General features: G+C 41.0%; 1 protein-coding gene across 50 annotated transcripts in view; it reads left to right on the forward strand.

The window, feature by feature from the left end:
- The window catches only part of TTLL5 (tubulin tyrosine ligase like 5), a 285,101-nt gene that overhangs the window by 16,999 nt on the left and 242,875 nt on the right, over nucleotides 1-25,227 (forward strand). For all 50 annotated transcript variants that reach the window (XR_014312440.1, XR_014312441.1, XR_014312442.1 and 47 more), the window contains exons 4-9: nucleotides 1,729-1,811; nucleotides 3,176-3,282; nucleotides 10,269-10,399; nucleotides 14,884-14,966; nucleotides 22,060-22,129; nucleotides 22,587-22,671. Coding sequence is in view for 26 of the 50 variants with exons in the window: in XM_082733575.1 (XP_082589701.1) it covers nucleotides 1,729-1,811; nucleotides 3,176-3,282; nucleotides 10,269-10,399; nucleotides 14,884-14,966; nucleotides 22,060-22,129; nucleotides 22,587-22,671 (559 nt within the window). In the remaining 24 variants the exon portion in view is untranslated. The remainder of the gene's footprint in view (nucleotides 1-1,728; nucleotides 1,812-3,175; nucleotides 3,283-10,268; nucleotides 10,400-14,883; nucleotides 14,967-22,059; nucleotides 22,130-22,586; nucleotides 22,672-25,227) is intronic.

Here is a 25,227-nt window from a genome sequence, read left to right on the forward strand (position 1 = left end):
TATCTGTGTTGAAATTGTCTTAAATTTGGCCACTGGGATCCTTGTGACATAGCCATTTTTGAGCACTTTCCTCTTTCTTGACAGAAAAGATATCCCAGGCCTGTCTTGTGCTTTCCCTCCCCACCTTGGAGTCACAAGACAAGCTCTTAAGCAGGGCACCATTTCTTACCTTCTACTCTGCGCCGAAACCAACACCTAGGACTCTAAACTTTCTTATGACAGTATTGCAAAGGCAATGTAATAGTGATTAATCACTGGGGAAACCCTGTAACTGGGCTTTAAAGTTTGCCACAAGAATGAGAAGTATGGAGTGTCTGGCCTTTTCATTCTGTTTTCTTCCTGTGTCTGCTTTGCATGGTGTTCCTGCCAGGGCTGGGCAAGTAGCAGCAGGGATTTATGGAGATTTTCACATAAATTCATGAAAAGATGTGTCTCTTTCTGAAGGCTGAATTTTGTTCTAAGGCCTGTTCATAAGTTTCTGTATTATTCTCATTCGGAAAGTGTTCAGTATGTAGTCCTTTAAAAAAGTTGTTCTGCACATGGGGTACCTGGCCAGTGGAGCCTGTGACTCTCAGGGTCATGAGTTTGAGCCCCACACTGGGCATAGAGATTACCTTCGTTAAAGAATAATAATAATAATTGTTCTGTAGAATTCTTGGCTAATTTTCTCAATTTGTAGGGATGCATAGAAAGATTACCTTTAAGGGGCCAGAATAAATGTTAGTCTTTGGGGATATGTAGAAATCTCACGTGATTACAGACTTTTGTCTTAGGGAGCAATGACTATGCTTGTAGAGCCTGGCAGGAAACTGTGGTGGGGACTGTGCTGAACTAGAGTGCCAGAGCCTGTGCTGAAGAGAGCACTGGTGTTTCCCTGTTGACTCTTGCCCTGGCAAAGAGAGCTACCCAGGGATGCTGGGGTTTTCAAGAGGGGTCCAGAAATCTAGATTTTTACACAAATCCCAGTACTTTCAAAAGGTCGGTAATTCAGTTTTATTGAGAAATAACACACAGGGAGAAATTAACAAACTCTATCTGTAGATTGGATCCCCAGTTTACAATCTCTGGCCTAAGATACACTGGTAAGCAGCATCACTACACACAGAGGGCTGTCCAGAGCAGGGGTTCTTAGCCTTTTTCTGCAGTGGACCAAATGTGTAAGGGGTGGGGAAGCCAGTGGGTCTTTTGTCAGAATAATGTGTTTTAAGTGTATAAAGAAATCTACAGGATTATAAACAGAATCAATTGTATTGACATGGAGTTACCAAAATATTTCTGAGAAGCTAAATTTGTGACATATATGCATTTTTATTTGTGCATTAAATAACATGATCTCGTGGAAGGTCTGTTCATTAACTGTAACTTCTAAATACTGTGAGAAGTGATATTGTGAGATAACCGTAACAACTGTAAAATAATATTAAAACACCTAGTATATGTAGGAGGCAGGGTCACAGGAGTTTGCTACCACTGCTCTGTCTTGTGCCTACATTCATAACTGCAGATCATGTTAAATGTAAACTAGCAGTGGAAATGAAGATGTTACAACCCCCAGTGAACCTCACGTTAAGAACCCTTAGTCCAAAATGATCTGCAGCCCGCTCATAGTAGTGTGAGGGGAGCAGTATATATTTTTGAGTATAATTAAGAATTAAGTCACACAGTTCAGTTTTGTCTCTTCAATTAACTTTCTGGTTACTGAATTTGACTCTGTTTTTTTTTTTTTAGAACGTTATCATTTGTCTTACAAAATTGTGCGAACAGATAGTCGCCTGGTACGCAGCATTCTGACAGCCCATGGATTTCATGAAGTAAGTTCATTTTTACTATCTCACCTGATCTGCTGCAAAGCTGAAAATCCTAACCCCCTGACTACCAGTTAAGAGGACAGCTCTAGAAGGTTCATGGGACCTATGCTTAGTGATAATGCAAAGCTTGCACTGGATTTCCAAGTGGCTCTGTCAGTTTCTCTTGAAATACATGGAAAACATTTTCACAAGATTTCTCTCTCTCTCTCTCTCCCTCTCTCTCTCCTCTTTCTCTCTTTTAACAAGCAAACAAAAGCCCAAACATTTTTCTTGCTATGATTTTTTGGGTTGGGGTGGAGACAGACTTGCCCCTAAGGAATCATCTGATACCTAATTAAGGTGCTTTGATTGCAAGCAACAGAAACAGAGGCTGCCTAACTTAAACCAAAAAGGATTTGTGGGTAAGGTATATACAGCATAGGGAGCAGAATCAGAGGAAGGGTTGAGAAGGCAGGCCTTTGGAAGGAGAGAGCCTAGGACAAATCCTGGGGATCTGGAAATAGGAATCAGGACTGTCTCCTCAAGGCACTGCTACAGATGTGACTCAGCTCCTCTCACTGTCCTTGTGCCCTTCGTCCCCGAAGAATCACATTCTGGAGATAATACCGCTGGTCCAGCTTGGGTCATGGATCTACACCTTGTAAGTGGGGAGGGTAGTGTGACTAGCAGTCTTTTGAAACTAAGTAGTATGTTATTCCCCCCCAAAATTGGGAAAATTGGGATATTGATATCAAAGGGACAGACAAAAATGTTGGATAGTCTTACCCTGTAGACATTTTGATAAATTGATAAAAGTCTAGTTGTTAGCCCCTTACCTTGGGTTGAGGTTTGAAATAGAGTAATTGAGGAAGTTCTGTTACTTGTTCATATCCTGTCCTGTTGTTTTATCTCCAGGGCCTAACATGGTACATATCCCATCATAGGCATCAAGTACATAATTAACAAATGAATTCTTAGGAATTAATGAATGGATGTATAGTCTAAGTTGGTTTGCCACCACAGGGTTTTAGTTCTGATCAGTACTTTATATCCATCATCTGCAGGGATATAAGGACACCCTGAGAAAGGAGTTGTGGGGTTGAGCCCTCTTCTCATACTTTGATATGCAAGAATGTTAAGAGACATAACAGACTGCTTTAGAAGGATTCATTTTTTCTACTTTCTGCATTTGAGATTTGCCCAACTATCCCATTCTTTAAACTTGATCGTCCCCATGTTCTTTATACTCAGATTTTATTTTATTAGGCTCACATACTAACTGGGCGCCCACTGTGCTCTGCACGTGAGAAATTTCTATGGCCTTTCTTGCTGTCTCTCTCTCTGGAGAGAGGCTATCTCTGATGTTTTATCTTTTTATCTGCCCTCAGGTTCACCCAAGCAGCACTGACTATAACCTAATGTGGACGGGATCTCACCTGAAGCCCTTCTTACTTCGCACACTCTCTGAAGCACAAAAGGTTAATCACTTTCCCAGGTAATGCTCTTGTAGCTACTTTGCTCCATTTAAAGGTGCCTGACATTGGGCATGTAGCCAGTAGAGATAATTAATGTCCTTAAAAAAAGAAGTCTGTGATACAGGGCAGCAGCCTGCTGATCAAACTGAGGTGTTCACATCCATAAGCGTGTATTGGACTATGTAGACATGGATGGTTCTGAAGGAAACTGTTTCTGGATTGTAAATTCCATAGGTTCTCTTTCCTAAAATTGCACAGCTTGAGAGCCCTTCATATGGATGGTTTCTCCCTTCTCACCTCCTTTTTCCAGTGTTACTGTTTTCCCCTTTATTAACAGTGGCCCCCTTAGAATCTTCATATGGTGCAAACATTGTCCTTGGGTGCAGACAGTTTTCAGGATTCTAAACAAAAGTACAAAAAAACCATGATGTCAAATTCAGTTCTGACAAGGACAAATGACCAAGCAACAGAAACCATCACGATGGTGATTTCCATTTCCTTACTTTTAATGGAACTAAAGGAGGACATAGTTTGTTAGCTGGTAGACCATTAATTTGAATTTTTAATGATAGATCATCTTGTGACTTTCTGACACAGAACTAGGGAGGAGTTCAGAGAATTGAATGTCATTGCTGTAGAAAACTCCTTCCAATCACATTGTTAATGGCAGCCTAGGGAGGCAATGCTGCCTAGTGGCTAGAAGCATGAGCTCTGTAATCAGTTACCTGGGCCTAGATCCCAGCTCTGCTGAGTGACCACCAAACATGACCTCTCTGAACATCAGTTTCCTCATTGGTAAAAAGATGTTGCTAAGACAGACTTTGTATAACTGATGTTAGGATTTAACCTATTAGGATCTAAGATGTTTAAAACAGTGCACGCCTGTCACATCGTAAACATTGGAGAAGTCTTAGCTACTGTTTTTGTGACCAGAGTTTCTTAGTGTTTTCATCCACGAAAAAGAAAATAGGAATAAAACGGATGCTAAAGGGGCACCTGGGTGGCTCAGAGGGTGAAAGCCTGCCTTCAGCTCAGGTCATGATTCCAGGGTCCTGGGATTGAGCCCCGCTCTCTGCTCAGCAGGGAGCCTGCTTCCCTTCCTTTCTCTCTGCCTGGCTTTCTGCCTACTTGTGATCTCTGTCCTTCAAATAAATAAATAAAATCTTAAAACAAAACAAAACAAAAACGGATGCTGAAACCCTGCCTTATTCTGGCAGTCATACTCAACCATGGAGAGATAGATAGATGACCTTATAGAGAAGAAAGAAACAAATCTCATTTAATGAAGAGAAGGAAATCCAGTACAAATTTTTTAATTTGGTCAGTAGTTATGTTTTGTATTATTTCCAGGGCTTATGTCCTACAAAATATCCTTATGTACTTATGCTAACAGGCTTCATTTTCAGTTACTTTCAGAGGCTTTTCTCATTTTTATCTCATGAAATTTCTTTCTTGATTTTTCAATTCTGTTGTCTTATATCTCATCACTGTGTCTAAGTACCTGGCCAGTGTCAAATAGTTTCTTCATCATCTGGGATAAATGTGTGTTTTGAGTCTTCATAACAAGTTCCAGTTTTATTTGATGTCTCAGCTTCATTCGCAGAGAGTAATTTAAACTTTATTTTCGTCCTCACTGTTTGAAAGATGTGGATTTGTCTGAAAGATATTCTAAATGTGTGACTGGATGATTGAAGTCAATCAGATGCATCTGTTTTAAATAGGCATTGAAAGAGTCCTTGAAATAGCCCACATTAGAGTCTGCATTCCAAATTCATGTGAGCAGTATATTATTTATTTTAATAGTTTCTGAAATACTCCCGTTGGTATATAAGAATTCTGTCTTAGTTTAGGCTCAGTCAGTATTCATAAATTCAATCCTATCTTCTCTTGAGTACTTCTTGAATGTATTATTCTTGCATGTTCGAGTACATTAATAATCCGTCATCTAGGGGTGCCTGGGTAGCTCAGTGGATTAAAGCCTCTGCCTTCAGCTTGGGTCATGATCACGGGGTCCTGCAATGAAGCCCCGCATCGGGCTCTCTGCTCAGCGGGGAGCCTGCATCCCTTCCTCTCTCTCTGCCTACTGGTGATCTCTCTCTCTCTCTGTCAAATAAATAAACAAAATCTTTAATAATAAAAAAAAATATAATCCATTATCTAAATGCAATGTCCCTTGTGGCTTCTGCTGCTCTTTTTCTCATGTTTTCAATCCAAAGGCTTGAACTCACATGCAAGAGGAATTCGAGCACTAAAATGTTTCTTATTGTCAACTCTTTCTTAATATTTTTAACTTTTCATTTTAAGTAATTTTAGACTTCTAGAGAAGTTGCAAAAATATAGTTACTCAGTATGCTTTACCTTGTTCTTCTAACATTAACATCAGTTACAACTGGTATAATTATCAAAATGGAGACTTGAACATTGGTATAATATGCATTTTAATCAAAATTTATAATATTTATGGTGTTTTGATGAATCGTGTACTACAGTAGTTGCAGTGAGAGTCAATTTAGTGTAAGTGGTTTTTAGCCAAATGATTACAGGGGAATTGAAAATAATGCATATTAATTCACATGCATATTTTATTGTAGAGAAGGTGTGCTATGATATAAAAGATCTGCAAGCATTAAATATGTTCTGTGAGGCTAAGCCATTCTCTGGGGGAAATGGCATAGAAGAATTAAAAGCAAGGGTGATTGGGGGATAATTCCTGTGTGGGAGGATGAAGGAAGCTTCTGGGGGTGCTCACACAGGTGACCAAAATTCATCATGCTTTGCGTATGTGATTTGTAGACTTTTCCGCATATATATTACCTCCAGTAAGAAGTGTATTTTAAAAAAGTGAAAAATGTACTGACAGAAAAGAGCCTTCTCTTTGATAATATTTTTAAACTGTATGGTGGCTGTTGAATCCTGATGTTATTTAGGTTCCCTTGAATATACTGAAAAGGGTAGTGTTATGATTTTATTTTAAAATAATATTTACCATTCATTGGCTCATTTGGGACAATTTAAGTTTTGTTTTTTTTTTTAAGATTTTATTTATGTGAAAGAGAAAGTGAGCAAGAGAGTGCACAAGCTGGGGAAGGGGCAGAGGGAGAGGGAGGAGCAGACCTCACTGAGTAGGGAGCTCAGTGTGGGACTTGCTCCCAGGACCCTGGAGTCATGACCTGAGCTGAAGGCAGATGCTTAACTGACTGAGCTTCCCAGATGCCCCTATTTAAGTTTTTGATGAAGAATCTTAGATGTCAACTAAAGGATACATAGTTTCCCAAAATTTGTATAGGGGGCATTAAGTAGAAGGATTTGGAGACCACTAGGATTGGGCATCTATAGGAGAATGTATTCCTTTTCCTTGTCCTTTCCTCATTATTTCTTAACTGATGATAAACATCACTGAGGATCCTTTCTAAAAACAGACAATCACACACACACACACATATACAATCATGGATCCCATTGCAGATTCAGGGACTCACCATATCCTGGGAAAGTGTATATTTAAAAAGTACCTTCTACTGGGTGATGAATATCAAGGAGGGCACGTGTTGTGATGACCACTGGGTGTTGTTATACACAGTGAATGAATCATTGAACTCTACCTCAGAAACTAATGATGTACTATATGTTGGCTAACTGAACAGAATAAAAATAAATAAATAGATCAGTGCCTTCTAGGTGCTTAATCTTCCCAGGTAAATATATACCTAGAAAGCTATATATTTAAAAAGCACTAGGGTGATCTATATCTGGGAAGATTTAGGAATTACATTCTAGACTAAATCAGCATTATAGTGTGGACCATCTGTACCAAAGTCACCTGGGACACTTGTATAAAATGCAGAATCCTTAGCTTTATCCCAGAATTGCGAGAGCTGGGGCCTAGGAATGGTAATTTTAGTAATTCACTTTGTAGGTGATTCTTATCTGAAATTTAAGGCCTCTTCTCTGTATTTATGAGGAGGACAGTGGGTTTGTGATACCTAGACTTATCAAAGCTACCTTTGAATTTAAGAAATCATAGTGAAAAATTAGAACGGAGGAAGAGACACAGTAAGTTTTTAGTGGTTACAGCAAAGATTCTTAGATGGTTTTTAATTAGTGGAAGAAACTATGACTGGAAGCCAGTAGTGGAGCTCATGAGTCCAGCTGAGGCCAACTGAAGTAGCAGCTGTAGAACTCCAGAATGTACTCCCTGATAGGTGGCATTTGCTGCCTGAAGCTTATGGGTCATTTCCTTGCTTTTCTTTAACATTTTATCTTTTACATATCCATCTTCTAAGGATGTAAATTTAGTTATCAGTGGGATTCTTTTTTTCTTTTTTTTTTTTAAGATTTTATTTATGTGAGAGAGAGACAGTGAGAAAGTACATGAGAAAGGAGAAGGAAGGTCAGAGGGAGAAGCAGACTTCCCGAGGAGCTGGGAGCCCGACCCGGGACCCGATCCCAGGACTCCAGGATCATGACCTGAGCTGAAGGCAGCTGCCCAGCCAGCTGAGTCACCCAGGCACCCGTCATTGGGATTCTTAAAGTAGTGATCTGAGACTTTACTCCAGTAGGCCCACTGTAGTTTAAAATTAAGGTCTATCTTGGACGCTATCTAGGAGAAACATATCAGACCCTTGATTCTTGTTTTACTAATGATGATGCAAGTTCCGCGTAGTTATAGCAAAGGTTGAACAATTACTGCTGTTAAATATGGGTAAGGTAGCCATATCTTTTATTTTCCTGAATGGTACTATTTTCAAGTATGCCAACCTTTGCCCAGGCCATGTTTCTCAGAAGGTCACATCCTCTAGATATCTTTGTAAAAAAATTCCCAGAATGCTTTGGGTTTAGAACTTGTTAGTTGGGGTACTAGTATTTTTTCATTATTTGGGTAATCTAGATTTTTTTTTTCTACTACTAAAGAATTGTGACTCAGTGAACATACAACATGTAGTGTTCCAAAATGTTTCATTTATTTTTAGTAGTGAATAGTAACAGGCTGCTAATGAAGCTAGAATTTATTTGATGTATTTGGTTTGTGGACCTTGAAAATTTGAATATATTTATCAAAGTCAAACTTAGAAACAGTCTTTTTTGCTTCTTTATATTTGAATTCTGTTTTAGAATAGATTTTATACTCATAAGACCCATTTGGCAAAAAGAATCAGATTTCAGTATGATTCTAAAACTGTAAAAAATTCTAGGAGAAAACCTTCATGTGCTTGGATTTAAATCATAAAGATTTCTTATACATAACAGTAAATGCACAGTCCATAGGAGAAAGATATGGATAAATTGGATTTCCTCCAGATTTAAAATGTCTGCTCTTTGAAAGACATTGTTAAGAAAATGAAAAGATAAGCCACAGACTAGGAGAAGATATTTGCAGAACTCATATCTGATAAGGAATTTGTATCCATAGTGTATAGTGAACTCTCAAAACTCAATAATAAACAGCCCTTCTTTTTGCAAAATGGGCTAAAGATATTTGAACAGATGCTGCACTGAAGAAGATAGATGTGAAAGGATGTTGCACATCAGTAGTCACTAGTGGAATTAAAACCACTTGAGGTACTACTGCCTACCTGTTGGAACGGCTGAAAACAAAACAGAAAAAACAGACAACACCAAGTGCCGGTCAGGACTCAGTGCAATGGAAGGCGGAAACTTTGCCAGTGGGAAATGCAAAACGGTACAGCCACTTTGGGTCATAGTTGCTTAGAAAGTTAAATATATACTCACACATGTGTTAGTTCTAAAACGTGTCCACAAATTCCTTGACATGGCCTTCAAAAAGTTGAGCTTCATTTCTCTGTTCTTGGGTGTAAGCCAGCCTTTGTGCCTTCTAATGGATAGAATATGGCAGAAGTGACAGCCTGTTGCTTCTGGGGCTGTCATTAAAGACATTGCAGCTTCTTCGTTGTTCCCTTTCCCTCTTGAATCACCTGATCTGGGAGAAACCAGCTGTCATGTCACAAAGACACTCGGTCAGCCTTACAGAAGAATTCACATGGGAAGGGACTGAGGCTTCTTGTCAACGACCAGCCCCAGGCGAGAGAGCTATTTGGCAAGTGGGTCCTTCAGTCGTTGTTGAGCCTCATGACCACAGCTCTGGTCAGTGTTTTGACTGTAGCCTCATGAGAGGCCCTTGGATAGAACTACCCAGGCCTGCTACCCCAACACTCCTAACCCACAGAAACCCACAGAAAATGTTTATCATTGTTTTGAGCTATAATGTTGTGGCAATAATTTATAATGCAAAAATAGATAACTAATAGAATTTACTAAACAATTTTACTGAACTTGGCAGTCTCATTCCTGGAGAGATTGGAACTTATGTCCATACAAAAACTTACATTCTTACAAAAGTCTATGCTTTTAGTGATTTTATTCATAATCTTCAAAAACTGAAAAGAGCTTACATGTCTATCTACTGGCAAATGAATAAGGAAACTGCAGTCTTTCTGAGCAATGGATTACTCCTGAGCCCTAAAAAGGAGTGAGTTTCTTATGCAGGCAACAGCAGGGATGAATCTCAGTTGTTGCCAGTCTCGGGGAAAGGAGCCAGTCTCAAAAAGACACATATATATGATTCCATGAACTTGACCTTCTGGAAGAGGCAAAACTAAGGGACAGGAAACAGGTGAATACTTACCAATGGCAGAAGGGGACTGGAAGGATTGGCTCCAAAGGGACCGGAAGTGACTTCTTGGGATGCTAGAACCATTTGTGGTAGCAATTAAATAATTGTATATGTTTGTTAAAACTTATAGAATTATATACTAAAAAGGGCAAATCTTACTGTAGGTCAGTTATACCTCAGTGAATAAATCTGAACAAAGAAATCCAGTTCATGAAAATGATTATTAGACGTTGGGGTTGACAGAGTGGTCGATCTCATGTAATACCGTCCTCGGTACCTATTCCAGCTCTGAACTACGAACTCTGTAGTATGTGGTAACACAGGAAGGCCTCGGAGTCAGACTTTACTGAAATGGAAAACTTTTATGATTTTTAGGTCCTATGAACTAACCCGGAAAGACCGACTCTACAAAAACATCATCCGAATGCAGCACACACACGGATTCAAGGCTTTTCACATCCTCCCTCAGACCTTCCTTCTGCCAGCCGAGTATGCGGAATTCTGTAGTAAGTGCTTGGCTGCGAATGCCCCCTTCCTCCCCCGCCACCTCACCCCTGCAACTGAGCTCGGGGCAGACTTACCCCAAGGGCCACCTTGAGTTAGTAACTACTTAGGGCTTTTCAAATCTTTAAAACAGTGTGTTTCTTTAGTGAAACAGCTGGAGGGATGACTTTAAAACCGTTTTCATTGTGATTGTGTCCCTGTATGTTTATTTTTAGTAAGCCTGTTGCTCTCATTTCTAGAAGGATACATGGGTGTCACACCTGTGCCCGTCTGGTACAGAACATTTCTTTACTAGCAAGAGTCAGTGCCTATGGAAGCGTGTATATACTTCTGCCTTTGAACTATATATGCTTCCTTTTTGTTGTCTGCTTTTTCTTGCCATTTAAGGAGTATTCCTATCACCTTGATTTCTCGACTTGTATGGCTTACGAGGTACAAGTATCACACATTGTTTAGTGTGAGGGTTTAGAGGTACCCGTCAGTCACACTCTGGTTGGAGTATCCTGACAGGGGTTAGCCTAATAGGGATCTAAATGTCCACTCTCTTGCCTGTAAAGCTCACTAGGAGCATGTGGCTTGCTTTCTAGTCTCAATGGGGCCTTCTAATTCCTTTTGCCTTGAAGTCAGCTATCTTCCCCAGGTGCAAGTAGACGAAATGGGCTATTTCAGACTTTTCTCCCTGGGGGCAGAGCCTGATCAGGAGGCCTGGTGCATGGAAGAGGTGTGAGTACAGAGAAGGTGGGAAGCAGGTCTTTTGTAAGAGTCTGAAAAGTAACAATAATAAAAGCTAAAATGGAACGAACATCTCCTTTCTATTAGGCCCTCTTCTGAGTGGCAGTTCTACTCTGAGGTAAGGACCGTTGTTATTCCCAGTTTTACAGATGAAGAGACGAATGTACTGAGAGGTCAGGAGCTTTCCGTAAGTTGTATAGTTTGCCAGCGGTGGTTCAGACTCTGTGGTTTGGCATCAGAGACCGTGTTCTTCACCACCAGGCCTTACTGCTTGAAGACCCGGGGCTGTGTGTGCACAGTGTCCGTTTCCCAGTACCACCAGTGATAGAGGCCTCTTCTGTGAGAAGGGTCTAAGGACAGACACATAGATCCCTTTCTTCTCAGTACATCCAGGAGAGAGACTACGCCTGCCTTAGGAAGCACAGAGAGAAGAAGAGGAAGTTCTCTCTAGACTTCCTGACTTGTGATTTTCTTAACCTGTTGGACATAACAGTCTGGTCTGGTTGCCCAGTGCGGGGTGTTCATCTTCTGGGATTTCCCGCTTCACGTCGGTGAGGCCATTTCTCTGATAGCACTCCCTGTTCAAGTGAGGACCATTAAGATTAGATATGTTCAGTGTTTGCCCACAGAAGGCTCTGAAATGGCTCAGAAGAGACTAGTAATTAAATGAATTAAGTTCAAAATGACAGTGGATGCAAAGCTGAAAACTTACAGTTAAGAATTTTTGTTATGTGACTTTAGCCATGTTACTTAAAGCACTCTGTGTCTTAGCTGCCTCCTCTGCAAAATGGGGATATTACTAGTACTGACCTCATAGTATTGTGATGTTTAAGTAGGTTAATACATGGAAGGCACTTGGAATGGTATGCGATAGGTGCTTAATAATGTTCAGTGTTACTCCTTATTTCAAGTTATGTTGAGATGTATTGTTATGTAGTAAAGGTAAAAAATTATGCAATAAGCCAACATGATAGCATAAAAATACTTCAGTTAATGTGTTAGCACATGTCCCAGATGCACATGTCCTCCTGTTAACTTCTACAATAATTCCCTGTTGACGTCTACAGGAATCTGAGATGAAAATTCCCTTTGTCCTCTCTCTGCTATTTCTTATTTTTCTGTTCACCCTTTGGAGGCAGATGGGGGGGGAGTGTTCCTTCAGGTGACGGAAAGACTTAGGATTCCTCCATCAGTTCAAGCATGACCTGTCTTTTGGAAGAATTGCTTCTTTAGTGTATTATTCAAACTTGTGTGTGTGCTACTTTTTAACAAAAATGAATTTAAAAGGTCAGCAGAACACATGGAATTAATATAGCCATAACTCAAAGCCACCATGCTTAGCCCCAGGGCAGTTACTATAGGCAAATGGTGTTCCTCAGTCCCCCAAACAAATCACCTACTGACGTCATCACCAAACACCACAGCAGGGACTCACTGTGTTTGTGGAAAAGGGGGAACAGGGACAATGTGACAGTAGAAGGGTCTTCTCGGTTTCAGTCTCGCCAGGATGCCAGTGATTCTTTACCAGTTGTCTAGAATCTAAGACCTCTGCACTAAAATTCATTTGGCGGTGGGGAAAGGATCCAACACTGTTAGGTTAGTTGTGTTGCTAAGGTTATGTCTTAGGGGAGAAACCCACCTACTGGTACCACTTCCTCTTTCAAAGAGACTTTCCTCTTCTTCACGATGTCTGTCTTAAGTTCTTCTCTTCCTTTAGTGTCATGTCTCCTTAGCGTATTGTAACCCAGAAATTTCCATTTTCTCCATGACTCGCGTTCCTGTCCCTCTGCAGCTCACTTGAGTGTGTGCACTAGGAGAGTTTCGAGAAGGAAAGTGGCACAAACAGGTTAGCTTTTAGAAAAATAACTGTGAAATGAATCGGAGGGCACGAGGGGAAGAACACAGTGATGACGGAGGTTACGACAAGAAGTGTAGTTGGATTGAGCTAGGTAGCTGGAGTAGAAGAGAGGGAGAAGAAAGAATGGTAGAATAAAGTGAACCAACTGGCTGTGAGTAGTGAGGCAAGGGCCAAAGATGGCTGCAGCCAGGAGCCTCGGCACGTCTTTCACCAGGGATCATAACCAGGACTGTAAAGGAAGCGCTATTAAAAGGGATGAAGAGTGTGAAATTTGGGGCCGGTTACGGATTTGAGAGGCCTACAGGTTTCCACGGGGTGATTTGCAGGCAGCTGTAAAGCCAGGGTTGAGTTCTGGCCAAAGGTAATAGATCCTGGAAGTTGCAGGGATGGAGGAAGAGGTGATTATTAGAGAAAAAGAGAAGAAGCACCCCAGAGAGGAGAGTGAGCTTGAAGACATGAACAAGGGAATGGGGTCCCGGAGGAGACGGGAGAGGGTTAAATCAAGAACAGACGTGTGGAAAGAGGCTCCGCATCACTCATCAGGAAAACGCAAATCCGAACCCCAACGAGATATCACCTCACACCTGGCAGAATGTCTAGTATCAAAAAGACAGGAAATGACAAGTATTGGCAAGGTTGTAGAGAAAAGGGAGCCCTTTAGTACTGTTGGTGGGAAAGTAAATTGCTGCAGCCACTATGAAAAACAGTGTGGAGGTTCCTGAAAAAATAAAAATAGGAATAGCATATGACCCAGCGATTCCAGCTCTCGGTATTTACAGGAAGAAGATGAAAACACTAATCCAAAAAGTTATGTGCTTATTGCTGCATTATTTACAACAGCCAAATTCTGGAAGCAACCTCACTGTCCATTGATAGACGATGGATAAATGTGTGGTATATATACACGGTGGAATATGACTCAGCCATAAAAAGAATGAAATCTTGCCATTCATGACAACATGGGTGGACCTAGACGGTATTACACTGAGTGAAAAGTGTCAGAGAAAGACAAACACTGTATGATTTCACTTATATGTGGAATATTATAAAACAAGACAAATAGATAAACAAAAATGAGAAGGCTCCTCAATACAGAGAACACGCTGGTGGTTGTCAGAGGGGAGGCAGTGGGCGGGGCGGGGGGGGCGGTGAAACAGGTGAAGGGGATTAAAGAGGTACAAGCTTCCGGTTATGAAATAAACGAGTCACGGACATGAAAGTTACAGCGTAGGGAAGGCAGTCAGTATTGTAGTAACCGTCTGTGGGGACAGATGGTAACTATGCCCATTGTGCTGTTTCATTGTGTATATAGATGTTGAGTCACTGTATTGTGCAAAAAAAGTAAAGGGCACCTTTCGATCACTTGTAAATTAATGTCCTCTTGCGCCACTTGCACACAGTTTGACTGACAGCGATTTTTTTTCATCCAAGCTAAGAGAAATCACTTAAGGAATGCTGTCAATTCAGGTGATCTAGTGTTTGACCCCCAGTGGCACTGTCTGCAGTGGGAGCCTCCAGAGGTCTTTGGGTTGACTGAGGAGAGAATCTCAGATTTCCGTAGGCTGTTCGTGATAGTCATAGACCAGTATGAGAGAGTTGCCTTATTTTGTTTTTATCCTCTCATTCAAGAAAGAGGGGAAGTGGTGGAAGTAATGTGTAGTTTTGCTGCCTCCTCCTTCCTCCTTTCCTTCCCCTCTCTGCTTTTGTGTTGATGTTTGAAGCCAGTTCAAAAATATAGGTATTTTAGCCTGGTCGCCCTCCACTTAGAAATATGGAAACTTCTTTGGGTGTCTGAGTGGATAAACCATTGTTGAAATTTAAAATAATAAACTCTTGTTCTTTCTTTCTCTCTGTTTCCTCTCTGTCCCTCTTTTAATCTCCCAATATTTTGAGCAGATTCATATTCAAAGGACCGGGGACCTTGGATAGTAAAACCAGTGGCCTCTTCTAGGGGGCGGGGCGTCTACCTGATCAACAATGTAAGTATGCAGCAGATGGCACCCTCTCTTCTTCCTCTTCTATTTCTTTCTTTCTTTCTTCTTCTTCTTTTTTTAAAATAAGTTTTAAACACTCCATGTGGGGCTTGAACTCATGATCCCAAGATCAGGAGTCACATGCTTCACCAGCTGAGCCAGCCAGGCACCCCCTTACCCTGCCTTCTTACTCGTTTTTTCTTGTTTCACCCCTTGTCTTAGCTACTAATACGATTTTTTTTTTCAATTAAGAATAGGTGTTCCCTTCTGAAATCTGCATTCAGACATGTGAGTCGATGGTGGGTATGAGTTGGCTACTAGTCAGTTGCCTTACCAGCAGTAACCTCTTCCTGTTCCAGCAGTTACTCTGTGGCTAAAAAGTCAGTTGATCAAATGTTAGGGAAGAGAAGCCTTTGGTGTCAGCAGAAAAGAGGTTCCTTTTCCACTTGAAGCATATTGTCATATTAATTCCTCAGTACCAATCATTAATTGGTAGCATATACATTTAGTTTCTAGTGTGAGAATTGTGGGTTCCTGCCCTCGAGATCATCGAGGAAATTAACCTCAGTTTGGTATGGCATCCTTGATGCTGTTTCTGCATCTTCCTCCCCCTCATCCTCTTCTTTTTTTCAAAACTTGTCAGTATCTTGATTCTTTGCAAAATCCTTATTAAAAGTGGTTTGTAAGTTGAACAAATACAGAATAAATAAAGTAAAATCTCAACCCCAGGCTCACTTCCTAGAAGACTTTTAACAGTAGTTTATAACCTAATGGAATTGATTTTATGTTTCTTTTCTTGGCTTTCCGTTGTGTTTATTAAGCCCCAGTTTGATGTGTATTGTATTCACATAACCTCCTGCCCTCCCTTCCACATTCCTGTTCTTTATTGTTTTTATATTTTGAAAGTTTATACAATTATACTATCTTCAGTAACTGTGATTCCATTTCTCTGCTTTATCTATAAGTTGAGTAAAAAGAATTAAACTCAATAGTAACCTCACAGCATTGGAATTCTGAAAAAAATTTTCTAAGTTTTATTTGTTTAAGTAATCTCTACACCCAACGTGGGGCTTGAACTCACAACCCCAAGACCGGGAGTCACATGCTTCTCCCACTGAGCCAGCCAGACACCCCTGGAATCCTGAAATTGAACCAGTATTTCACTCTGGGTCTTTCCTCATTTTTACTCCTGGACATTTGGTCAGCCCTTTTAGTCTGGAAACTAGTGTTTTTCTTTGGTTTAGGGAAAATTATCCTTTTTTTTTTTTTTTTTTTTTTGCTTTTGTTTCTGCTTCTAGACCTCATTTTTGAGGCATCCTGGGTCTTTCCTTTATGTCAACTTTCCTCTGGTATTAAATTCTGTTTTCACTCATCTTGATCTTTCTGGATCACCAGTTTGGACTTTATCCATTTTACTATTCATTTTATCTACTATATTTTTCTGTTGGCTATCATATTTTATAGAAATCCTTACTTTCTGTTTGCCTTTTTTTTTTTTTTTAATTAAAAAAAGCCTGTTGTTGCTTAATGGATTAATGGGTGCGGTATTGGCCTTAGTAAGGATATCAGTTGAAAGTTTTTTGAAAGTTTTCTTTTGTTTCGTGAGTTTTCTTGGGATTGTCTTTTTTTGCCCCCTGCTGTTGGGTTTTCTCAGTGTCAGTGACCTTGGGTGTATTTATGAACTAAAGACTAGACTGACTGAAACTGACAGCTGGCTCAGGTTTTGGGTACTCTTGTTTAGGACTGATTCCCTGCAAAGTTTCTCCCTGGACAGAAGGCGAACTCAGTTTGGTGCGAGGATAAATGGTGTTGACTGACAGGCCGAGCCTCAGGTGGGTGTGAGTGAGGAGCATGTGTCTTCCTGCCGCCCTGCCAAAACAGAACAGGCTTAACTGTGAATTACAGAGGAAGATTCTGGTGATTTCCCTTCTGGGCAGCACTATCTTTCCTGTCTTTTCCTCTCTGTGTCTGTTGTAGGGATAGAGCGGCCTCAAATTCCACTCTTCTGTCAAATCCCTCTGCCCACACAAGATGTCCTCCTCAGAGTATTATCATTAGGTTTTATCCTGAGGGCAAAGCTCTGGGTGTTGGAGGAAGCCCCCTGAATTAATTAAGAATTAATTATCTGATTTTCGTTCCTTGGCCCACTCCTGCTCCTCATTTTTGTTTCCTGCCAGCTTGGAGCTTCTCGGAGGCTCCTTGAGAAGATCATTCTCACCTCTGGTAATTTGCTTCCTTTGCTCTGTTTTCTCAGCCTGATCCCATCTGCTTTCTGTCTTTGAGGTCTCTTACTGGCTCCTTTAAATGTTTTCTAACTTTGTTATCATTTCGTTCTTTTAAAAATATCTTCTCTGTCCTTCCAGTGGGACTCTGGAAGGGACGAAGGGGAGGTAGATATGTGTGTGTGTGTGTGGTCAAGTACTCTGTTTTCAAATTCCCCAAATTTTCTTTTTATGTGGTCCGAGCTATTTCCTACATGTACACAAACTAACTTTCTGAGAGGTCTTTCACCTCGAAAAATCCTTAAATTCAGTGTGGACTGAAAACTGTTGGGTGACTACTGATGACTGGGCCTTACTGAGCCTCGTTCTGGTATAGGAGCTACTCCAGCCTGAGGCCTAGGCTACAAGTCCCTTTACCTGGCCCTGGATCAGTCCCTCTGGAGGCCTTTTGCCCCTGAGTCTCTTGGGACAGAAGGCCCTGGTCATATGGCTTGGAGGTCTCTTTTCTTGTTTCTGTTCTGACCTTGGCGTGAAGGCTCCTGTCTGACAGCTTTTCCTTCAGCTCCGTGCCAGGAGCTCCAGTGTTGTTTGAATCTCATAGACGGCACTCGTTTGGGTTTGGGTTTTAGCTGCCAAATGGAATTGCTATTGAAAGTCAACTGTGGTACAAGTTTGCTTTTTATTTTCTTAGACATGAGTCAAAAGGAATAGGATCTATTTCCAGCTCATCTGGGACGTTTTTCTTTTGGAATGCACTTTTGCTCTAGTGATTTGTTATTTCGAAACCAACATCATAAAGAATAGAAAAGTTAAACTTTCCTTGGTGGGGCTGAGAACCCGGTGCCCTAACTCTTCCCTGGATGGAGTCTCATAGAGGGTGACAAGTCTTTAGAGAATGTGTTTGGCAGGCTTTCCTTCTCCCTCCCACTTCTCCCTGGGCTGAATCCCTAGAGACCCCCTGCATAGATCAAAGTACTTGGCAGGACCCTTTGCCTCCCTCCTCCCCCTCAGTGCAGCTTTGGAATGAGTCTGATTCTTTGAGGTATTTGGTGAAGGTGCCAGACAGAAGCCTGGGAAGATGCCAGTAGGCACCAGGGGAGCTGGCAGCATGTGGACATAATGGGAAAATATTCCCATTTCACTCCAAAAACTGGAATTTTATCACCTTTAACTCAGACCTACAAACCATGTAGTTAATACTCCTCTCTCTCTCCTTACACACAAGGCCTCACCATCCTGTCTTTTCCATACCTGGATCCTTTCCCATGGAATATGTGACCTATTAGCCAACTGGATGAAGTAACTCTTTCCAAGGCTGCTGCCTGCTTTCCTTTTAGATTTGTTGGGGTGGAGGGAGTGCTCAGGCGGAGGGTCTGTGAACAGAACTAACGGGAGTGGGTGAGGGACTGGGGGGGTGGGTGGAGTTAGGTGTGAAGGTCAGATGAAAACATCTTTCCTTGTCTTCCCCACTGGAGAGGGCCTCTTATTAAAAATTCCCAATTATAGTCATAACCTCTGGAAAGTGTCTACAAATAGCAACTTTTACCATTACAAGAACAGGATAAAGGATAGAAAAGGCGTTACTTTTATGAAATACCAAAGGGAGAAGCGTGAGCTCTTACAGACGGAAGTACCTTGGCCTCTCAGCTAACATGCATGGCTTCTTAGGATGTGCTCTTTACCTCTAGAAATACAGCACAGAGGAGCACAGTTGCGTTTGCCCCAGCTCCCTCAGTAACCATGACTAAATGCCGTATTTTCCCAATTCAGTATATTCAAGTTGAGGAGGGAAAGATCTGGCATTTTCTGATTAAGGTACAAATTTGATTATGGAGGTCAAATTTCGTCATCCTCTTCTAACACATTAGCCATAGTAAATACAACATTGTTTTCTTTGAGATTTTGAAGTAGCAGGAGAATAGGTCACTCTATTTACTTCCTATATTTGTGAATATAATTCTTTATAGTGCTCTTTCTATTTGTTTCTGTTTGTTTATATGTTGTTATCTTAAGTGCTCTCTATTTTTTTTATCATGGTTCAAGAACTATTTAGGGAGTCCTTGCTGTGTGCCAGGTGCTGCCACTCCTTAAAACCTTTTGAGAAATAGGGATTATCTCTTAATACTAACACTGATAGCTAATGTGTCTTCATTATGACTTAGGTGTGCAGCTCTGAGTGGAATGGCACGTTGTGCACCGTGATGAAGGCTTAGTAAGAACTTAGTAGAACCATAGAGTTACTCTTGACTTTACACTGGTAGGTCTTGAGCATTTAATGTGTGCCTGTCATGGTACCTTCCAAATATAAACTCAGTTAGTCTTTAGAAGAACCCTAGGTGGTTACTGTTACTTCCTTAGTAAGTGGTAGAGTCAAGATTATAACTCAAGTCTAGTTGATTCCAGAGCATAACGCTCTTAACCACTGTACCATTCTGCCTTACAATAACTTAACAGATACCATGAGCTTTAATCTCAAAGTCCAGTTAGAAACATGGATATGTTTCCAGCTTTCCCAACAATTTAGACCTTGCTTTAGCATGCTTTGGAGGGCAATTTGAGCTTGGAATTGAAATCATTTGAAATGAGTTAGTTGGGAAATGATGAAAAGGAAACAGGCTTGAAAATACCAAAAAGCTTTCATTAGTTGCTTTTTAGTATAACATTATACAAAGAAACTATACCCAAACTATTTTTTTCTTTGATGAACTACAATTTAACTCTTGATGTAGGTAGAAATGAGAGGCTCAGACCACTGGACAAATATTAAATAATGTACGAGATAATGCATAACTCAAGGGATACATGTGTATGATGAGGGAGGGGAGGGAGGAAGTGGGCAAGGACATTAGATGTGTCATGGAGTGATGGCCATCGCCAGTGTAGTCTCTGGTTCCGAGGACAGTTGGATGGTCACGTATCTGCCACAGCCTATAGGTGTTACTCAGTGGGAAGAGGTCTGCATTTGTTTAATTTTAGGTTTGGAATGCAGCCTGAGGCTTGCTCCTTTGCACTATGATTCATCACTTCTTACATACTAAGCTGACTCAAAATGGAGATAGTGCTTGTGAGAAAGTGATCAAGAAATGTAAGGGAGTCCGGAAATGGTGTGGGCGATCAGGTCCATGAGTGTGAATCAGCACTGACCGTCGCCGGGTCCGTGTGATGCAGCAGTGGGAGAAGAGCGGGGAATCTCTTTATCTTAACTCTGGGGTTGCTCATCGTGGTTGTGTATGATGTTAGAGGCCACAAAATTATCCTTATTTCATGGTAACTGTAGTATTTGGGGGTAGCAAATGCATTATTATAAATACCGTCTTTTGAATTTGGGGGCTAGTATGTCAGGTCAGAACTTTGGGGAAAGATGTGAATCGTACTCTAAGAGTTAAGTCTCTGAGGCACACTGGCTGGATTCCAGTGCTCCTCTGTCACCATGTGACTTTGTCACCCTCTCTGACTCTTTCCTCATCTGTAATATTCGAATGGTGATATACCTACCTCAGAGGGTTGGGTAAGGACTGTAGGAAATATTACTCCTGAAGAATTAGAACAGAGCTGGACGTGTAGCAAATGTTCCATGCATTTATTACATTTCTTTTCATGCAAATATTAATAGTTACTTCTGTTGCTTCTACTTCTGTTGCTTCTACTGTAGCCATTATCATTACAATTATGAATATAGCCACTTCCCTTTTCCAGTCCTTTTGTCCTGTATAGATTGTGGTGGCTTCCAGCTGACTTTTCTGTCTTCATCTAATCTCAATTAGAGTTGTGCTATTCCATATATTTTAATCTTACTATTAAGAATCCACAAACATTTCCTCCTTCCCACCATGTTCAGGCTTAACTTCCTTTGTTGGGGGTTCAAATCCCTTTGCCGGTGGTCTCCCCTCCCTCCTGAGATTCTAACCAGACCTTTCATTATTCCTCAGGTTGGTCTTTTAGCCCCAGGTCATTGGTCTGCGTCCTCTCCTTTAACTAAAGTTTGTGCCTGCCACCTTTCCGTGGCAGCTTCCTTTCCTTTCCACCATGTGCTAGTAGCTTTCAACACTCGCTTCTGCGCTTACTCTTCCAGAATAGACGTTTCCTCACTGATTCACGAAACTGGGCAGCACTTGTACTGAGCAGTCCCTCGACTTGCGCTTGTAACTATGCTGCTTTGTGTTCTTTTAACTTGTACATTTTGCTGTCCCCTTACCTAAATATTAAAGCCTTTGGAAGGACGGATTAGGGTCTATATGAGGGCAGGGATTCTCTCTGTCTTCACTGGATCCTCAGTGCCTTATGAGTATCAAACAGTCCTCATGATTCTATATTGTATAACAACTCTTTTTTCATTGAAAAACCCTTTAAGATCTAGTTCAGTCTTTTTAAAGTAGCATAGGAAATACAACTAAATGAATCAATGAAACATCTTTCCTGTTTCTCAAGGAAAATGCCAGGATCCATTGGGAAAAGATCTGTAAGTTCTCTAAGCAGCTTGATGAAAGCCTTTGCTTAAGAATAATGGTAGTATTTTAAAATTTCCAACACACCTTACATTTTGGAGAAAGCACGTTTTTATTTATTTTTTTAAGTAGCTTTTATTTTCTTGGCATGTAACTTTTTAATATCATGTATGTAAATCTTTAAAGCTGTTATTGCTCTCTTTATTACGTGAGAAGTGGTATGTAAATTTATTTTCCCCTCATTGTAATTGGATACCCATAGTGTTTATAAGTGCTGTGTTACCTGACCAGTTGGATGTAGGGGTAGGTTGGAATAAAACCTTCCTTAAGAGATGTAGTTTTCCGCTTTATTGTTTTTGAAAGGTCAAGAACTCTGCTCCCTCATTGTGAGTTAGGATTTCTGTCCTTTTATTCTTTCTCTTTACTCAATAGCCGAACCAGATTTCCCTGGAGGAGAACATCCTGGTCTCCCGTTACATTAACAACCCGCTGCTCATAGACGGTGAGTTGAGATTGGGCCCTTGACGGGCTCGATCTTGCTAATTTTAAAGAATATTTTCACAGTCTTCTCTAGTAAGTCTTTATGAAGCTTGTATAATTCTTGGCAGCTGTGGCTCCAGAGATGAGGCTGGTGCCTTACCTACCTCATAGGATTATTTTGAAGATGAAATGAGAGAATAGAAAAGAAAAAGTGCTTTGTAGTACATCTACGTGAGAGCTGCACAGTCTGTATATGTAAGCTCTCTTTCTCAATGGATGTGTATGATTTATATATATATATATATATATATATATATATATATCAAGGAAAATGATATATATATATGTTTATTTATTTGTAGGAAATGAGTAATGATTTATTCTTAAAGGGCAAGGTATGCAGGCAGTATGTGTTTTGTGGGGAGAGGAAGACTATTCTTTCTTTCATATTTCTTTATGAACCCCAATTTTTTTTCTAGATTTCAAGTTTGACGTGCGCCTCTACGTGCTTGTGACTTCCTATGATCCTCTTGTCATCTATCTCTATGAAGAGGGATTGGCTAGGTAAGAGACTTTTGGGGGGAAGGGGTGTTTATCAAAATGGCTCCATTTAACGAGTGTGTTAAGATCAGGCTGTTTCTCTTACATTCAACTCAGAAGATGAACCCAGATGGGCTTCAGATGGCTGAACATCAGTCATGTTACTTTGCAGTCTCCCTTGCATCTCTGCACATAGGAACGTGCCTCTCTATATAAACCCACACCTTTCCCAGCAGGGATCCAGGATCACGTTGTGTTTTCAGGCCACAGTGGTAGTTATGGTGACCCTAGGGTCATACCTGAGATACCCTGAGATAATTTGTCACTTTTCTTCACAACCGATCTAGGAAGGAAGAAATCCAATATCGATATACCTGTTCTATAACAGACATTTATTTCAGTGCTCCCAACAACCTTGTAGTTAATGCAGTTTTGCAGTTGGGAAAATGGGCTTCCGGGGGTGAGGAGAGAACTTGGTCACATTTCAGAGCTCTCCCACCTGGATGGTAGTGGAGTGGGGCTTTGAACTGGTGGATATCACTCCAGAGCTCATAGCTTGAGCTGTTTCATGGCCTCTTGTTGCCCTTTTGTATTTTGGAGACATTAGCTGCTTTTTTTCCCCTACCTGTAAATAATAAACCCTACAGTGGTTGTATATACATTCTGTTTCTCTTGATGTACTTTTTAGGTTTTAAGATAACAAAAGTGACTTACTTACAAAATTAAACTCAAGTTTTAATAATTTGAAGGTTTTTTTTCCACAGCCAGAAAATTTTACCGGTGATATAGGCCTTTTAAATTGTTTAGAATAAGTATGTAATTTTGCTGTGCTTGTATTCTTTTCCCCTACAAAACTAATATGTAAATCTCTTTACTAACGAGCTTGCTCTGAAGTTCCTTTTCTGCTTGGTGGCCTTATTGGACCCAGCAGTTGAGGACTTACTTTGCATCTGCAGTCAGCCACAGCAGGCTAAAAAGTATGGTCTGTATTTGTGAATTTTAGAAAATGCACTTGGAAGATGGGAAATATCACAGTTAGAAGAAAGCTACCTATCTAAGTTTAGGTGCTTTGACACGAATTGTTGTCCTCTGAAAGCTGTTATTTTCTTTTTTTCCTTTTTTTAAGAATTTATTTATTTATTTGACAGGGAGAGATCACAAGTAGGCAGAGAGGCAGGCAGAGAGAGAGAGAGAAGGAAGCAGGCTCCCCACTGAGCAGCGAGCCCCATGCGGGGCTCGATCCCAGGACCCTGAGATCATGACGTGAGCTGAAAGCAGAGAGGCTTAACCCACTGAGCCACCCAGGTGCCCTGGAAGCTCTTATTTTAGAATGTTATTTTAATTCTGTCATGGACTCACATTTTTTGATGCATCCTGTGACTGGAATCAGGGTGAGCGCCTTTAACCGGCTTGTAGCGGGTTGAGGTGAGCCTCCCCTTCCCCTCTAGGTGGCAGCGACAGCATTCAGAAACACAGTCATGGAAGATTCCTGAGTCTGAGTGTGAGGAACACTGAAGGCTACTCAAGCTCTGTGGTTCTAGACTCTTGTTCCTTGGAAAGGAGGGGGAAGCTAAAATCTTTCTCAGTTCTTAGGGAAAGGGCTGACCCGGGCATCTGAGCACACCAGGCATCCTAGCTCACATCAGCTTTTCATAGGCAGACAGTTTTCTGTCGTGTTTGTAGACACATGTGCTCTCAGACTTTGAAGTAAAGGTTTAAAAGCTGAATCCCCATACTATGTAGATTTAAAAAAAAGGAAAAGAAACCCTTTCCTCCTGCTCAGGAGTATAAGATGCTTGAGGGGTTTCCATTTTCTAAGTCGAGGTACATGAGCTGACCCTCTTGTCCAACGTGAGCTTCTCCACCTCCTTCCCTCCCTGCCTCCTCACCCCATCTTGCCTCCTGTGCCTTTTGCAGGGACTGATTATGTCCTGCCACAAAGTGAACTTCTTGAATCGGGAAAAGACCTCAAGGTTACACCCGCTGTTTCTCAAGGATCCCGTACCAGCATCTTCTGCATATTATTCTGAAGACCTTGCACTCATGCTATCAGTAGCCCTCTCTGTTGGTAAAATTTAGTGTAGCTTTCAGGCCTCAGTGGTTCAGATATGATATGAGAGCACTACAACGTTCATTATAGAACTTCCTACAGATATGCGAGTGCTGTGTCTACCGGGTGTGTGTGGGAAATCAGATCCACTAAATTGAGTAACTGTCTTCCCTCACCCCCAGCAGGGACTGAGTGTGTGTATGTGTGGGTGTGTGTGTGTACTTTTTTTTCCCCACCAGAATTATTTGGAAGACAGTTTAAAAAAAAAAAAAAAAAACTCAGACCAAATTGAACCAAGTAATAATAGGACTATTCAGGGCTTGGGCTCAGTTAATGTAAAAGTATAGGTACATCTCCAGTCTTCACACAAGTATGGTGCAATATGGCCTGTGCCTGGCTATTAGTGAGGCCTGCGAGGCTCCGCTGCCGTTCACAGCCACTTCCATGTACCCGAGCTCCTGTGTCTTAACTCACTGTGTATCTTGGCATTCATCTGCTTCTTTTTAATCCTCAGAATCTGCTCAACTGTG

The sequence above is a fragment of the Mustela nivalis genome, assembly GCF_964662115.1.
Source record: "Mustela nivalis genome assembly, chromosome: 6".
Lineage (NCBI taxonomy): Eukaryota > Metazoa > Chordata > Mammalia > Carnivora > Mustelidae > Mustela > Mustela nivalis.